This window comes from Drosophila elegans, unplaced genomic scaffold, assembly GCF_018152505.1.
Source record: "Drosophila elegans isolate 14027-0461.03 unplaced genomic scaffold, ASM1815250v1 contig_183, whole genome shotgun sequence".
Classification (NCBI taxonomy): Eukaryota; Metazoa; Arthropoda; class Insecta; order Diptera; family Drosophilidae; genus Drosophila; species Drosophila elegans.
This window is the reverse complement of record NW_024545550.1, coordinates 11401535-11415736: the sequence shown is the minus strand read 5'-3', so window position 1 is coordinate 11415736 and position 14202 is coordinate 11401535. Positions and strand designations below refer to the sequence as shown.

Here is a 14202-nt window from a genome sequence, read left to right as displayed (position 1 = left end):
GCTTGTCTTATTTGTCCCATCGCAAGACGACGGCCCAAAGGAGAGACACTGCCCCTCTCTTTCACTGCTCGGGGGCTGGCATGATGCGTCTCTTTCTAGTCTTTGGCCCCCAGCAGATGGGTTTTGTCGCCTAAATATGGCCGACATTTAATTAGACATTTTTTGGCAGGGCTTTTCGATTCATATTGTGTCTTGGGCTAATTGCAGTTTGGTACATAAATTGTGGAAAAATAAAAAAAAAATACAATAAACTATACAAGGCACTTAATGACTATAATTGGGATCAAACGTTGGGTTTTGAAGATAAATATATATTTTTCCAATATCATGCTTTGAATATGAATTATTTAATTAGTATCAGTGAATTAAAAAAAAATTAAATTAAAAACTTATTTCTGTGCATATTCTAATGAAATTTATTAAGTTCTTTTATAAGTAAAATAAACCTGTTCTGATGTTTTAGTGCTTTGCAAATTATAGTTCCTGAAGTCAATTAAAATATAAAATACATTTTACACATATAAATCCAACTAATGTACTGAAATTTAGAGGTGCAAGAAAAAAATTAACTGCTGAAATATATAATGTAATGAAATAAAAACGAATCACAAACAGTTTCTTTGTATATTGTAAATTTTATTTAATTTATTTAGATTTGCTTTACAGTTTTTCTTTGTTGTTTGTGTATATTTAATTTACGAATATATAAATTAAAATGAGAACATTGCGTTGGCCTTACAAATTAATAGCATTCATATCTTCTGCGCTCTCTCAAAAGCGAATTCCCGGCAAACTCGGCGAGTTCGCTAGATAATTGTTAATTACGGGCAGAGGGGTTCCTTCGAGGGTTCTTGTGCAGGTAAAGCGGTTACTCGATGTTCCGGGCGATCGGCTTAACAACTAAAGATTTGCTAATGTTTTTGTGTTTATTATTTTTTTTTCAAGCAGGGGGCTGGGCGAGTGGGAGTGGAAGTGGAAGTGGGCGTGGCATAAAGCATAGCGCAAAGCCGCACACCAAAATCAAGTAATGTACAAATTTGAATTAGATGTGTATAAATAAGTTTTGATTTTTTGTATTTTCCATGTTTTTTTTCTTTCTTTCCTGCGTGTTATTTTTTTTTACATAAATATTTTTAACATTTTTCTTTGGCTTAACTTTATGATAAGATATAATGTATAAGATTATGTATAAAAAATGTGCGAAATATATGTTACAGTCGTTAAGAATTAAGTACAAAAATATGTTTTACAATGATAACAAGGGGGTGGAGTAGAAGAAAATGTACAAAGGAATGCCAGAGGTATGTGGCAAAAGAGTTTTGCAGATGGCTGTAAACGGTGCAGCGGCTACTGGCTGCATCGTTTACAACCAATTGCTTAAGTTGAAAACAATGAATAGCAGAAGGAAAATGGATCTTACGAGCTACCCACACAGCATTTTGAATCTTTGATTTGACAGAGTCTCTCTCACACACACACACACATGCACACACTTACACACCCACACACACTCAGGCAGTCACACACACACACATACTATCGCATGCCCAAAGGACACTTTCTTTGTATCTGCTGCTACAGCGAATGCTCATTGGTGTTGAGGAAGCTGCGGCACACGCGACTCACTTCGGGATTGGCGTGGTTCATCAGCTGCATGTAGATCTGTTTGTGCAACTGCAACTCGTTGGTCATCTCGCTGAGCTGCCGGATGAGGGCGTCCTTCTCCTTGAGCAGGCTCTTCACCCGCTCCTCCACCTCCCGCGACCGCACCTTGGCCTTCTCCCTGCTCTTCCGCACCGCAATGTTGTTGCGCTCCCGGCGCCTGCGGTACTCATCGGTGCCCTTGTCCACGTGCTTGTTGCTGTGCTTGCGATGCTGCTGCTGCTGGTGCTGGTGCTGCTGATGCTGCTGCTGGGCATGCAGCTTGCTGTGCTGCTTCAACAGGTGCTGGGCTCCGGCGGCGGCCGCCAAGTGGGGCAGATTGTGATGGGCCAGGACATTGGCGGTCGTCAGGTTGGTGAACTGGCTGCCATTGCTGCTGCCGGTGCTGCCATTGCTGCCGTTGCTGCTGGGCGTGGTGTTGCCGCCGTTGAGGGGGTTGCCCCCGCCCGACAGCCCGTTCACCCCCGCCCCATAGCCATTGTACAGCCCACCGCCGTTGCCCATGAAGGCGACCTGCTGGTTGGCCGCCTCCTGCAGATGCCGTCTGTACTCCGGATCGATGGGTTCCTCCTTGATCGTGCTGGAATCGGAGCCCACGGAGCTGTTCTCGTCGCTGGAATTGTTGTAGGTGGCATGCACGGGCTGTGGCATGTAGGCCAGGGCTCCTCCACCGCCGCCGCCGCCTCCTCCTCCACCTCCGCCCCCTCTGCCCCCATAGCCATGCTGATTCCGCAGGGTTTGCTGCTGCAGGACCTTCGCCGCCGCCGAAACCATGCCACTGGGCGGCAGAGTGGCCGACAGGCCACCCGGACTGGTCACCATATCACTGAAGATGCCCAGCGTTTCCGTGTCCCTGAACTGATCGTCTATCAGGTGCTGCAGATCCAGCGTGATCTCCTGGGTGGTCAGCTCGTCCAAATCCGTTTGGGTGGTGTACTGCTGCAGCATTTGCTTCTGCAGCAGGTTGTTGTTGTTGCCCAAGGCGGCCACCTGTTGCATTTGATGCATGGCATGTTGCTTAACAAGGAGTGCGGCATCCTGGGAAGTATTGTTGTTGGCATCGGTTGTCTGCTGCTGAGGTTGCTGCTGCTGCTGCTGTTGTTGCTGCTGCTGCTGCTGTTGCTGCTGCTGCTGTTGCTGCTGTTGCTGCTGCTGCTGTGCCGTGGACATGGCCGTCAGGGTGATTTGGCCAATGGTGGCCTGCTGCAGAGGCGGCTCCTTTTTGAGGTCCAGCTGGGCCAATGTCTGAACGGCATCGGCGTACATCTGCGGCGACTCCATGTTCAGCATTTTCAGTTGCGCGAAGGAGGGTAAAATCTTGATGCCTTGTAAAGCGTTAATTTTGGCTGCTTTTTTTTGTTTTTAGATAAGTTCAGATTTTAATTTAAAATTGGTTGTTTATTTTTTGTTTTTAAGGCCTAAAGCATTGCACTGAGGTAAGTAGGTCTTTGGAAATGTTTATCGTTTCTCTTTATTTTTTTTTTGAATATATGAACTATATTTTAAGCTTCATCGTAGGCTGCCTAAATGGTCACTGCAGCCCAGCATGTTTGCTTATTTATTTATTTTTTTTTAATATTCTTATTGTTGTTGTTATTTTGTTGTATTATTTGTTAACTGCACTTCTCCGGCCGCACGCGTTCGAACGACTGAAGTGCCGCAGCAGTGATGCAACAGATTTTATACGAGACGGGCCGACGCTGCTGCCTTTTGTTGTTAGTAGTTGGTTGGTATTTGTGGTGGTGTTAGAAACGAAACGACAGCGCTCCTGAAGAACCGTTAGCTGAGCGAGGTTTTCTTCGAGATTTGTATATTTGTCGTACTGAGTTGGAGAGCGCGCGTCCGTCGCCGACAAATGGTAAATTGTAACTGTGACAAAATGCGAACGCGCGGCAAAGTGAAAAAGTCTTTGGCGCAGCGACGCAGCCGAAGAAAAAAGAAAATGAGCGGACGGCGCATGTAACACACATACCGCGCTAAAGCCCCAAAAAGACGTCGACGTCGCCGTTACTGCGCTGCCTTTACAGCAACAGCACTAGCAACAACAGCAACAAGCAAAGCAACAGCACAGCAAAGGCAGCAAAGCAAAAGCAAAAGCAACTACCTGTGGATGAGAGTGAGCGGAGAGCCAAGATCAGGTAAAAAAAAAGCAAAAATTTTTCCCAATCACTTTTACTCTCGTCGCAAGGCAGTTCACTTGGCAAGTTCTTGTTTTTACTGCCGCAGGCAAAAAGTCCGAGTGTAAGTAAGTGTATTAAACGTAAATAATATGCATTTGGGCTTTTGGTTGTGAGTTTTGGCGTATTTTAAAGGCACAAATTAAGTTTCTAGGAAGAAACTTTGTATGAAACTGATTCTGTTAAAATACATTTATTATTGTTATTATTCGGTCCGAAAGTTTTGTAAAGTTTACTTATTATATTTTAAATATTTTTTGTAAAAACAAACTTTTTATAAGTTTTTTAATGACTTTTTAATTAATTAGTCTTAATTTGTCTCTAGAGTTTTGTATTATATTGGGCAGAATATTCCGCAAAATTTACCTATAATATGTTAACTATTTTTTTGTAAAAATTAACTTTGTATAAGTTTTTTAATAACTTTTTAACACACAATTTGAATGATTCTTTCTGGGATTTTTTAAGTTTTTTCTCTGAGTAGTCTGAAAATTGTTTTTTAAACTACTTGCCAGCTAAAATTTAAGTTAAATAGATTCTTAGAAAACTCATTTGACAACAATGAATTATAAACTTAATAAGCGAGCTTTGGTAAAAAATAAACATTTGTTTTCTGTGTGGTTCATATGTAAATGTATTAAAATCCCACCTTAAAGTTAGAACATGTTGTTTCTTGTAAAGTTAAAATATGCAGTTGTGTATTTCATCAAAAAACTCAATGCACCGTTATTCGCTCGATCGAGTGACGTCACACAAAGGCAGCCAAAAAGCACGCATACAAACTCAAGAAAACACACACACACACACCAATCAAAAGACAACATCGACTGCGCAGCCAGCGTTTTTTCTTGGTGCTCTCGCTTTCATTTTCGTTTGCTTTTGGTTTTGGTGTTTTTGGGAGAAGCAGCAGCAAAAGCTATATAAAGAAAAAAAGAAGAAACAACAACACCACGCCCGCATAAAACCGGCAATCCGCTTCCTAGCCCCCGACCCCCCGCCCCGTATTTTTGGGGCCTTGCCCACTCCGATTTGTGTTTAGACTCTAGCTTTTTTCGCCTTAGAAATGCAGTCGTCGGATTTTTGGGGAGTTTTTCGGGCTTTACTTTTGGCGCGCATGCGTGACTTCGCAGTCGCAGTGGCAGTGGCAACGCAACGCATCGCAGAGCTTTCACGTAATACGCAGCGTTGTCTGATTCAAAATTAAAATCATGTTATGAAATTCATAAAAATTAGCACGCCTCGTAGTTTTGTTTATTTAAATGCAGCGATTTGTAAAAGCTGTCTCTGTCTCTTGGCTCTTGGCTCTTGGCTCTCTTTTGCTTACATTTTCACTCTCGCCCCCTGAGTTTTCGTGTCTTTAATTTGGGTCAAGTTGTCGTTTACTTTCCGAAGGTGTGCCTCTCTTTTCGTCCCCCTCTCCCCTCCCCTGACTTACCTTCCCTCCCTTTTTTTTTGTCGCTGTGTATCTACCTTTTGTTTATTTGGATTTTATTAATCATACGCCCCGTGCGCAGTTGCACGATAAGAGGGTATTCCATTCCGATGTCGATGACAGGACAGCCTCTCTCCTGTTCTGCTTATCAGTCAAGCTATTGCAACGAATTGGAAATATCGCCGATATCGATGACTACATCGGGATTGTGCAAAAAAGAGTTTTGCTTCCTTATGCGTGCACAAAAGATATACATATATGCGAATATTTCAAAACGATCTCAACTGCACCCTTATTGTTCTTGGGGTATTGCATTATGGGTTGCAATTTCCCAAGAACTGATCCGATATCGATCAGGGCTAATCAGCTGGCAAAGGTGATGACATCTGTCATTTAAATGAGGCAAGATCGATTCTTGATCCTATTTATCTTATCAGCTTGTTTATGGGGAAACTACTGGGTAATAAAGCAATACAAAGTAAACGACTACTTTTCCTGCTTTATTTACTTTGAGAGTAAACAGTTTTTGACGTATTTGATATAAATTAAGTTTAATTTAACTAGCTGTGCCTTGGCTTAGCTGTTTCAAAATTAATTAAATTAATAAGTTGTGCATTTATTAACAATTTAATCAACTTAACTGATATCTCAAATTTTACTTTCATGTAACAATATTTCTTAGTCAATTTATATTAATCAACTATATATTTATATATATATATTTATTTTAAAAGATTTCCTATTTGCTTTAATCCAAACTGATGGTACTGGTTCACAATAAACTTCATTTTTCTTGTTGAAATCTTCATTAAATTTTTAAACCTAAGGACTCTTCTAAAGTCTCCATACACGTAATAAATTAAAAGGTCTTTCTATTTGCACCTTTTGGTCAACACACAAGGTGCTGGCAATGATAAGATTAAAATATGCAAATGCCATCCGCCCCCAAACAATTTCCCTTTGTTTATACTTATGTAAATATGGATTATGGCCAAATATTTACGTATTGATACTAAAGTTAGTGAAAGTCTAGCCGACACCAAAGATAAAATGTCTGTTAATATCTATTTGATCTACTTCATCTCTTTTCTCGGAGCCGAGAAATATCGTAGGCGTATTTACCTGCCCGCCGACAACGACCACGCGCAATACTTAAAATTTGTATTTTTATATATTTTGGCAAACGACTGATAAGACGGCCAAAAGCCGCGAATGCGCGTAAACAAAACAAATACGAGTAGCAGCCACAATTCACAACTCAAGTGGCGTTCGTTGCACTCCGCCAAAAAAAAAAGAGTTGTCTGACACATGCGAAAAATCAGACCGAAATTTTGTTTATAAACACACAACCATAAGTGAGAGATTTGGCCAATCATTTCTAGGCAGTGTTTTCGCTTTTGTTTTGCTTTGCGATTTTGTAGTTACCTTATCTCGATGATGACGCGTTGCCAATTTGTACTTCCTTAAATTTGAACCCGATCGCAATGAACTCGAGTCGATGGGGTTGAATGACTATGACTCGCGGGTTTTGTTCTCACGGCCCTGCAAGTGGGGAATACTTTTCTAAGCACCAGGCACCGAAAACTTTTCGCCGAAGAGCCGGCCAGCCACTTTCATTGGCGATTCGCCTGGCATCAGCACAAAATATTATTAATTTCTGTTGTCATCAGCACAAGGTGAACAGGGAACGGCTCGCTTTCTGTGGAAGTAGAGTCAGAAAGTCAGAAAGTCAAAAGTGAAGCACGAAAGAACGAGAATCCCCTTTTGGAAAAGAGTTTGGGGTCGTCGAACTGGCTGCATTTTGAATGGTGTTAAGTACACTGCTATTAGGTGGAAATGGCCCGAGTTTTCACTAATTGGAGTTTGCTGTAAAGCTATTCGGGAATTAAATGTAATCGTTTGGAGCAATGAGTCAATCAAAGGGTAAGTTATAAATTATACACCACCAGTGATTTATTTCGAACTTTATTAACGAATTAACGTAGGTACTTTTATAATATTTAATTCATTTTTAGTTTACTTCATTTGTACTACTTATTTTATTTGCTGGTTAAAAATGTAAGTACTTTTATTGGATTACAAATTCAAATTACTTGGTGGTTTCTTTTTACTTAATCGATAATACAAATATGTAAACTAATTAAAGATATGACAATCAAAATTTAAGCCTAATTATATTTCGTGTAAACACATTTCAGTTTTGCTTTTCCGAACGCAGTTCTGAAACACATGGTTTTTATTGGTAATATTAATTAAGCGTTCCCTGTATAGTTTTTAATGATTTTACATTTTGAATTTAAGCGCTTGGTGTTTAGAAAACTGCTTGCAATATCGGTTTCTTTAATAAGTCACAAGTGGTTCGATAACTTTTGTGGCGCCATCTATACAGAATGAGGATTTACTGCTTGCAAGAAGTTCACTGCATTCAAGCAGTTAACTGCTAAGTAAATGGCGGCACATTTGAAATTGAAATCATATTTAAAAGCATTAATTGCATCATTAACAATAATTAACTTATTAATAATTTAATCATTTCATAAGATATTTAATTAAATATAATTCTCTTATTTATGTTTCTTGGCACTTTTAAATTCGAAAAGTTAGAGAAACGTTGTGTTGCCCCTCACCATTTCCATCTCCACCCCACCCAAAAAATACCTCGAAAACCCAAGACGAAGAGCCCACAACTCATCGTATAGGATACCAAACTACATTTGGCATGCGATCGATGGCCCGACGACAAACGCATTGATTGAAATAGTTTATTTGCAGGCCAGAAGTCCCTTGCTCCTTGGATTCCCGATTGTCTTGGCCTTTTTGTGTGCTTTCCTCATATTATTTGTGATGTTGGCAGAGCGCAGAGATAATGATGACGAGCTGCCAGGCAGCAGTATCCAGCAAAAGTTGATGGGGCCTCTGCCAGGAGTCCAGTTGGTCCACCCCCTTCTCCGTTTCCAGATTTTGGTGGGGATCGCGGGGCTATATAGTGGCTGGCCGGGCCACGACTGATTGGGATGCCTGGTGAAGCGACGTGCGCAGAATTGACATTTTGTGTGTGCATTTGTGCACAGTGGGCGCGATAAGGTCGCTTCCCTCCACTCCACTGCCATCCACTGTAGAATCCAATCCATTGCTCCGTTTTCCAGGCAAAAGTGCACGAGCACAAATTAAAAATGCTCCACAATTGCCCGAGAGATCGAGATCGATCGACAGCTTCTGCAGTGCCAGTGGAATTTTCATATGAGCGCTTGATTTCAGTAAAATTACATACTTGTAATTTTAAAATGCTGCCGAGTGCCGAGAGAGTTGAAAAAGCAGCAGCAGCCGCACAAAAAACGCCAGGAATCGCACAAGTCCAGGAATTTTAACCCCAAGTCGCAGTGCCAGTCTGAATCTCAGTCTCAGTCGCAGTCGCAGTCTGAGTCTCTGAGTCTCTGATTCCGAGTCTGAGTCCGAGTCGTTGTCTTCCAACTGATCACTTACGCACATTTTATCACAGCCAAACTGGAGACATCGCTCTGTGAGCCTCCTCCTCCAACTCCTTTGGATCGAATCCCCCGATCTCTCAATCCCCCGACTCCCCTTTTTCCACTGCGCAGCTTGACAATAAGTGGACCCCAGTCAGCTGGGCAGATACATCTCGAATGGGGGAGACCCCGTCATCTAAGGATCCTTTATTCGTTGGTAAAAAGTATTCATACAATTTCAGTTTATCAATAGGTCATAAACATTAAGGATAATTGATTAAAGGTAGATTTGTGGATCGTAAAAGAAATACAATCAGTCAAAAGTGTTGTTTAAAATATAGAAATAGCTTAATCTACAAAATCTTAAAACCACATTATTAAACTTCAATTGTAATATAAAAGTACAAATTAAAGAAAATATATTTGAGCATTTGGTAAACAAAATTATAAAAATATAATTTAGAATAAAGATCACAACATCAAAATATCGATATACAATTATGATATAAAAGTACAAAGGTAAAAATGCTAAACAATTTTAGATATATACATAATTGTGCGTTGGAAACAAATCTTAACAAATAATTTCAAATAATAGTAATAAAAATTAAAGAACATTAAGTCATAAATATACAAATTTTAAGGAAATTTGGTAAGATGACAAGTGGCCCAGTAGTGAATCTAACTTTGTAACTTTCCTATAGCCCAAGCTACACTAACTACCCCTTAGTTAGCGGGTAGGAAAAAATAAGTTACCGTTCTACGCGCTGAAATTTGTTGTGCCATCCAACGATCCGAAGATGCGAAGATCCCAAGCTGCTGTTTTCTGTTAGCTGTTTGCTGTTTGCTGTTTGCTGTTCTCTGTTGGCCACTGCAACTGATGGTTTTCTCGACTGTCTGCGACGATGACGATCCTCCTTGTCTGCCGTCGTTTTTGTTGCTTTTGCTGCTTTTGTTTGCTGGAGTGCAGCAGCAAGAACAACAAACTACCGATCGCTGGCAATCGATCAAGTATTTCGCGTACATTATCCGAGATGCGTGGGATAATTCTGTTCTAATTTGTAGAGGTCCCCAGTTAGTGTGCCCCAACTAAACTTGACTTGGGGCCAAAAACGAAGGGAATACGCCTCGAATTTAGCCACTTCCATGCGAGGCACGCACCAACCTTTGTCTGTCTTTCGATATTCATAATTAAATATTGAGTGAATTAAAATGCGCGGAAGGCGAGGAAGTTAGAACTAAGTGTGTGGTGGTCGAGAGGAGAGGAAGTTCCGAGCTTCCTGCACTTGTCACAGTGACAGAAAAAAGCGTGCGCCTCGCATGCAAATGAGCTGGACTACCGGTAATCAGGTGAAACGGTCACGACCTGTTAATCGTTTTATGATTGTAGCGGTGCTTTTGTTTCCTGTGCCCCAACGGTACTTGCAACTTGCAACTTGAAAAGAAAACCAAAAACCGAAAAGCCGAAAAATCGAAAACCCAAACTCAAAACCCCCATGTGATGTCTGCTTTTCCTTTTGTTTTCGCCCAGGGAGCCGCAATTTTATTTAAATTGTAACACAAACGTCCAGACAATTGCCCCGAAACCTCGAAAAGCCCCAGAAGAACTCGAACCCGAACCCGATCCTGATTTCGATTCCGATTCCAAAGCCAATCCTTATGCGTTATTCATGAGGCAAAAAACGAAAAAAAAAAAAAACATTGCGATCGCCTGTACCAATTGCCAATTGGTTCGACTTTTGAGCTGGCTCCTCGGCGTTGGCGGTTTTCTCTGCCGGCTTTTGTCAATCTCATGGCTTAGTGTGATCGAGTTGGAGCTGGAGCTGGAGTTGGCTTGGTTAAGTGGTTCATTGTCACCCCAGCGCCCAATTAGACACCTGAGTTTTTGGTGATGCATGCCACATGTGCCACGTTCTTTTATTCAATCAGATATATTCATTGCTCCGATCGCGAATCGCGAATCGCATCTCTATAAGGAGTGTGATTGGTAGTTTGAGTGTGTAAATCAAGCAACTTCGTTTGAGAATAACAGATTTTCTATTTTAAATATTACTTGGGGAATTGCTTGCTTTTGTTTAAGATAACATTTATATTTGTCTCTAAAAATGCATTTAAAAAAACTTGGTGGCGTTTTTATTATATCAACGCCATGTTATTAACTTACCAAATAATAAATAAATATGTGCCTGTTATGTTGTTCTTTGTTAAAATTAAATTACATATTTATTTTGCTCTATGAATATATTAATAAGTCTTCGCTGACATATTTAAAAATAGTTGTTTATTTGTATTAATTTCTATTATAAAATTTTTTTTGTTTTATGCTAATTTATGTTTTCATTTTTTGTATCAGAAGTTGTGTGTTAATTTATGTGTTGATTCAAATTGCTAGGTATATGTATATTAGTTGTTTTCTATGTATGTATAATTGCTTAAAAATGTATGCCTAATGCTTAATCATTAAGAACTTCTCCTTAGAATTTATTTCAATACAATAACCCTTCTTTTAAATCTTTATCAAGCCCAAAAAAAATTTTCCCACTGAAATTCCAATCAAATCTCACTTCTTAAGCCAAATCCTCACCCAACATCTTGCAGATACTTGCCCACTTTGTGACATGATTCTACTAAAAAAAGACAAAACAGATATTTACATATTTCGACTATTTAAAACACTCTGGCTTTGGCTTACGGCAAATGCCCAAGAAGCTCTATAAATAGTAAAAAAGTCTATATATATATAAATGTGGCTAGCTGCACGACACAGACCAAAACGGCAAATCAAAAAGTTGCTCGAAATCGTAAATGGAACAAACCGTTCCTCCTGGTCTATAAATATAAATTCGGGAATATAGACGGGTGTATGTGAATAGCAATGTTGGATGATCTGTGGCTCCGTTTTGAAGGTGAACTCGCCCAGGATTACGTAATGCGGAATGCAGGAACAGGAGCAGCAGCAGCCTCTGCTCGCCATTGCTGAAATAAATGCACGTAAAACGGCGAGCCAGCGCTGGCAAATAATTAAGTATTAGAAATGTTCAGCTGAGGAGAATTCCGTGGAAAATCGAATGGCAAAAAAAAGCATCAAGCAGCAGCAGCAGCATGTTGCAGTTGTTCCCAGCTGAGAGCTGGAGGCCTTTTAGTCAAGACTTCTCGGCCAGACAGGCTGACGTTCGCCTAGAAAGACAGCCGCACTGGAGCCAGCCAACTGCAGCTGGAGAAAGGCGAGGGGAAAGGAGAAAGGAGGATCGCCACAGCCAACCACGGGCTGAAAACTGAAAACTAAAAACCCCAGCCTGCGGCCAACTAACCAATTAGTAAGCGCTGCACAGAACGCGTCTACAATTGTGAGAACCTTAGACCAGGCCAACAAGCCGGGCCGTGTGAGTATGATGAAATGTCAGCAGGACCAGGAGCTCCATCGACATGCACTCGGGAAAATTCATACATCATTTGATGAAATCATAATAATTTATATTGATTTATTATTTATATTGCAATCAAAATTAAACAGGTAATTGACTTTTTATTGACATAAATGGATACATAAAAGCTAATAGCTAGTGAAATTCTTCGTCTAAATAAAAAAATAGAAAACTAAAATTAAAGTTAAAATTAAAGTGTTAATAAAAAAAAAATTGGTTAAGATCACTTCATTGAATGTTAAACCTTTTGAATGTAAGCTAAAACATTTTTATCCATTTTTTATTAAATTTTGTTGCAACAAGTTGACAAAGAAATATTTATTTAAAACCTATTTCGAATTTTGTTTGCTTGGATAATAAAAATTGTATTTTAAAAATTTTTCCCCACCCATAGCAAATAGAAAAAAATGTATGGATTAAATATATATACTTTATAACTGGGTTTTTAGTTATGCAAGCTCAGGCAGATCTTATGTCAAAGCTTATTTCGTGAAATTAAAAAAAAGCCTAAGATTATTATACTATTTATATATTATTGTTAAAATAAAAAATATATGAATTTATGACATTTTTAAAAAATTAAACAATAAACTTTTATGGCTTTATCAACCACATCACAAAACAAAATAAGAACAGGGTTTGAACATCTAGCTTTAATAAGTCATCACTTGCTATCAAAACCCCAAGGAAATACATAATGGTAATATCAACAAATACTTTCCCCAATGTCCTTAGACGAGTGCCCCAATTTGTTGTCAGTGTGTTGGAGGCAGATGAACCCTAAGACCGGGTGCCCGCTGCGTGGATCGATCCTTATATGATCCGTTGCCAGCGGCAAACGTTCTATTTTGACAGTCATTATGATTAATTTAAATCATTAGGCAGCCCGGGCAGGTAGACAAACCATCGAGGAGCCCGAGCGCGAGTTCCTATATTTCATTCTAATTAAATGCAAGGGGGTGCGGGTGGGGGGCTGGAGGGGATAAATCGACATCAGTTGGAGTACGATGTGGATGTGGATGTGGATGTGGATGTGGTCCTGGTCCAGGAATCGGGGAGCCTGGCTCAGATGCTCTGAAGCTGGCTTATTCGCGGAAGAGACAAGCTGGCGACAACGACACCGATGGCTGGAAAAGGCAACGATGACCATTTGCAGCCGGGGGAATGCATCACCATCGCAGATCTCAGATCGCTGATCGCGGAGGAGAGTGTATCGATTTATCTGCGCTTACGCTTACTATATGTTATATCTCCCTGCTGCTGCTGCTGCTGTTGCTGCTATCTGTTAGTCACTGCACGTGGCCATGCCCACTGGCCCACCCGCCCCCTTCTGCGCCTGGCTGAACCTCTATTTCTTGCGAACCTCTATTTAAGGACATGGCGAAATACTCGTGCTCCTGTGTACAAGTGGGCCCACCACGCAAATCCTCTAGAGCATTCTGACCATTCTGACCATATTGGCCGGGGCTAAAAAATTCCTGGCATAGTTTAAGTGTATCGCTTTTTATTGTTGTTGTTGTTTGTCTCCTCTCAGTGGGGACTTGAAATGTCCAGTGTCCAATGTCCAGCAAAAAGCATGGCTGTAAAATCTGTAAAATCTGTAAAAAGAAATTACAAAATAACAAATTAACTAAATTAACACAAGCTGATAGCCGAAAAGATCACGTTAAAATGGCGTACAAAGTAATTACAAAACTCAATCACGTGGTATTTTTTTTAGGGGGAGGAGCCAACCGTATACCATCTATATACCTATTTTTCTACTCAGAAATCCCCAATCTATGCGCCTGCGCAGCGAATGAGTATGCATATGGGGGCGTGGCCATCTAATTAATTAAGCCATAAAGCCAGCCGCCTCTGCAAAATGAAAGACAGTGGTGCGGCATACAAAAACAAATAAAAAAAAACGAATAAATAGGGGGGGTTTTCATGTACATAATACTCTTTTCCTCCGATCGAAGAGCGGCATACGGAAAGGCGTTCTCTTTCGAAAAGAGAGAACCGGTTCGGTCCAAGTTTGGAACGAAGATCGTCGTTGT

The 14202-nt window shown here is 40.4% G+C and overlaps 1 protein-coding gene across 1 annotated transcript; it reads right to left on the bottom strand.

Annotated features, from left to right (window-relative positions):
* Positions 1-644: 644 nt before the first annotated feature.
* On the bottom strand, positions 645-3541 carry LOC108144845 (CCAAT/enhancer-binding protein). Its single transcript, XM_017269989.2, has one exon. The coding sequence runs from the start codon at positions 2950-2952 to the stop codon at positions 1576-1578; it is 1377 nt and encodes a 458-aa protein (XP_017125478.1). The 5' UTR covers positions 2953-3541; the 3' UTR covers positions 645-1575.
* Between the last annotated feature and the right edge of the window lie 10661 nt (positions 3542-14202).

What these genes read in the sequence shown, in the direction of transcription:
- LOC108144845 (XM_017269989.2), bottom strand. Translation starts at nt 2,952, where the DNA reads ATGCTGAACATGGAGTCGCCGCAGATGTACGCCGATGCCGTTCAGACA.